Here is a 3,812-nt window from a genome sequence, read left to right as displayed (position 1 = left end):
AAGCTTCTTTCACTCTCAGAACAGCTTCATAAAGGTCTCTCTGTGCAGCTGTAAACCTTCCATTGACAGGCCAAGTACGTGTAATATCACTAACATACCCACGATACTCGACACCTCCATCTAATAATACTAACTCTCCTTCACTACCAGTGGAAGAAAGAGGGGGAGAGGAGGGAGAGATGGAGGAAGAGAGAGGGGAAAGGGAGATAGAGGTGGAGATAGAGAGAGTGTCAAAAAAGAGAGAGAGAAATTAAAATTATTTCTCAAGGAGATATGTTAAGTTAAGGCAAAGTACTGTATAGTGGGAAATTTTGGAGGGAGTTAAATTTGGCGAATTTGGTGTTTTGATAGCCATTCACCAGAATTAAAATTCACCACTTTGAGCCATTAGGTGCATGCTCAATGGCACATGGCCACAAATTTGCCAAATTAAAATTTGCCAATCACTAGAATTTAGCAATTTGCCAAATTTAAGTCCCTTCAAAATTTCCAGCTATACAGTATGCATGTGAAGCTAAAGGGACTCACTTTAATTTGAGTTCATTTGTAGTGTAGTGAATATGACAGGCTCTCTCTCCACCTGCTACTACAGGTACAAATGCTAATCTTTGCCCTCCATTCATTCGGCAGTAGTGCTCAAAGTGTGACTCCAATTGATACTCATACATACCTGGGACTGTCAGTGACATCACCTGTATTAAATAATAATAATAATAATAATGATAATAATAATAATGATAAAATTAATAATAAAAATACTGTATGTAACACTAATAGAAATAATAATGATGATAAAAGTAATAATAAATAGTTAATAGTTATTTTGTTTATTAGGGCTCTCCCTTTCTGTTCTTCTCATTGTGTGCTGTCACTTGTTACTTGATTATAATAATAATGATAATAATATTTGCTTAATTGGTTCCTGTCTAGTTCATGCTTAAATTTTATTGACTTATTGTTCATAATAATAATAATAATAATAATACTATTCTGGTTTAACCTGTTTTATTCTCTTTCTTTGTAACCCACCCTACACTGTATTTTAGATATGTTTCAATAATAATAATAATAATAATAATAATAATAATAATAATAATAATAATAATAATAATAATAATAATAATAATAACACCTTTTTTAAGAAACATCTTTTATACAGGAGTCAATGGAGCTTGAAATATGTTTCATGAAGTTGAAAAATTTCAACTTTATGAAACATGTTTCAAGCTTGACTCCTGTATAAATGTTTCATGAAGCAAGTTTCATGGTTTAAGTCCCGTCACTATTTCTAGTTTTTGTGTCCTTGTGTCCCCAAGTTATGGAATGCAAACATAGCCAGTTTTTGGCAAAACCATCAAATGGCTGAAAATTCAAAGTGAAAATAATTAACAAAATCAGCTTCTTGCAAAGTATAAACAAGAAAAGCAATAATTAATAATTAATTACTGCTGAGCAGTTGTGTACGCACACAGTTGTTTTTCATATTCTCCCTCCCCATCAGTTACAGATAATCATGGTGCGTGTATAGTGTATGGACAATGAATTCTTAAAGTTTGGGTGTGGCAACAATGAACCAATCAACTATCACAACTTTCACAAGACACAAGATAATGTCAGTAGAGGACCAGTGCTGGGCTGCCTTTAGAGATGGCAAACACAATAAAGCTGTTTACTTACTACCATTAGTGAAGGAACCAAATAAAATTAAAAGAACTTATGCCTCGACTTATGCAAACCTAATATTTATTTGGGAGAATACTAGTCTACTTCAGTTGTCTTCAAGGCATGGCTGGTTAGATGTTACAAAAGATCTTGTCACTAAATATCACTGTGATCCACATGAAAGTGATGATGGGCCTAAGCCTTGTCTTGAATGGGCTGCAGAAGGTAATCATGTTGATACAATGAGATATCTCATCAATGAGTGTCACTGCAATCCAATGGCTATTGATGCATATGGATATACTGTTCTTCACAAAGCAGCTGAACATGGATCACTTGATGCCATGAAGTACTTAATCATTCATCATCACTGTGATCCAAAGGCTACTAACAATAATGGTAAGACTGTTCTTCACTGTGCTGCTAGCACTGGACACATTGATATTGTAAAGTATCTCATTGATGAGTGTCACTGTGATCCAATGGCTATTACCAATAGAGGTGAGACTGCTCTTTACCTTGCTGCTGGAGACATTAATATGATAAAGTATCTTATTGATGAGCATCACCGTGATCCAATGGCTACTGATGCATATGGAGACACTGTTCTTCACAAAGCAGCTAAACATGGATCACTTGATGTCATGAAGTACTTAATCAGTCATCATCATCACTGTGATCCAATGGCTACTAACAACAAAGGTGAGACTGCTCTTCACCTTGCTGCTAATCACATTGATAGTGTAAAGTATCTCATTGATGAGTGTCAATGTGATCCAATGGCTACTAACAACAAGGGCGAAACTGTTCTTCACCGTGCTGCTAGTCACATTGATATTGTAAAGTATCTCATTGACGATTGTCACTGTGATCCAATGGCTACTGACTCTAACAACATGACAACTCTTCATAAAGCAGCTACAAGCAGTTCATCTGATGTAGTCAAGTATCTTATCAATGAGAAACACTGTGATCCAATGACTGTTGACAATCAGGGGCAGACACCTCTTCACATTGCTGCTTGTTACAGTAATTCTGCAGTTGTTGAATATTTACTATCAACTGGTAAATGTGATCTATTGGCTAAAGACTACAAGGGGACAACACCATTTAAAATAGCTAAGGAGCATGGTAACAATGATACTCTTGCTATCTTTAAGAAGTTTGGTGATATAAAATCATCTCATCCAATTGATTCTTATGTTAACATCCTCCTTGTGGGTAACCCTGGAGCCGGTAAAAGTACTCTTAGTCATGTCATCACTGACACAGCTACTGGTTCTATTGTTCTTGGTTCCTTCAGAAATGTTGGAGGGGTAGTGCCCTGTACTGCTGGTATCATTCCTTATAAACTACAACACACGACACTGGGTAACATCATTCTTCATGATTTTGCTGGTCATTCAGAATACTACTCCAGTCACAGTGCTGTCATTGAGAATCTGTTACAAGGTTCTGGTGGTGTGTTCCTGATAGTAGTCAATATATTGGAGAAGGAACCAGTCAAACAGCTTCATCAGTGGCTAACAGTTGTCAGAAATGAAGCACAGAAAGCTCTTATTCAATGTCATGTTACTGTAATAGTCAGTCATGTGGATGAAATATTAAATCCTTTTGAAAAGAAAAGGAGAAAGGAAGAAATACAGGAGATTATTGTAAGGGAAAGGTGTGATAGTGTCTTCTTAGATTGTCGTAAGCTTGGAGGGAGTGGTGTGGATTTCCTTTTTAAAATGTTGTCTAGTGCCTGTGAGTCCATTCGTAGTACAAGAGGAAGGAATTTGAGTCTTTATTGTCACATGATGCATGGTCTACTGGAGGAAAGGAAAGAGAATATACTGATCCTTTCTGATGTACTGACTGCTGGTAAGAACAGTAATGATTACTTTATACCAGAAAAAACAGAAGACGTTTTGGATGTTCTTAATTTGTTGCATTCAACTGGTTTGATCAGTGTTCTTAAAAGTGAAGACAAGGTATGGGTTGTTGTGAATAAGGGTATACTACTAACTGAGGTAAATGGGATTCTCTTTGCTCCAGAGACATTTAAAGAACACGTTGACATTGCTAGCAATACTGGTATTGTTAGTGTGTCTGGTCTGACTAGACTTTTCCCTGAATATGATCCTGACATGTTGATCTGCTTCCTAATG

At 36.2% G+C, this 3,812-nt stretch overlaps 1 protein-coding gene across 1 annotated transcript in view; it reads left to right on the top strand.

Annotated features, from left to right (window-relative positions):
• Window positions 1-2,048: 2,048 nt before the first annotated feature.
• The window catches only part of LOC109581372 (espin-like), a gene marked incomplete at its 5' end in the record, with an annotated part of 3,752 nt that continues 1,988 nt past the window's right edge, over window positions 2,049-3,812 (top strand). The window contains 2 exons of the mRNA XM_019995438.1: window positions 2,049-2,364; window positions 2,431-2,793. Of these exons, the coding sequence (XP_019850997.1) occupies window positions 2,049-2,364; window positions 2,431-2,793 (679 nt within the window). The remainder of the gene's footprint in view (window positions 2,365-2,430; window positions 2,794-3,812) is intronic.

Source organism: Amphimedon queenslandica, unplaced genomic scaffold (assembly GCF_000090795.2).
Source record: "Amphimedon queenslandica unplaced genomic scaffold, v1.1 AMPQUscaffold_13445, whole genome shotgun sequence".
Lineage (NCBI taxonomy): Eukaryota > Metazoa > Porifera > Demospongiae > Haplosclerida > Niphatidae > Amphimedon > Amphimedon queenslandica.
This window is presented reverse-complemented; position numbering and strand designations above follow the sequence as displayed.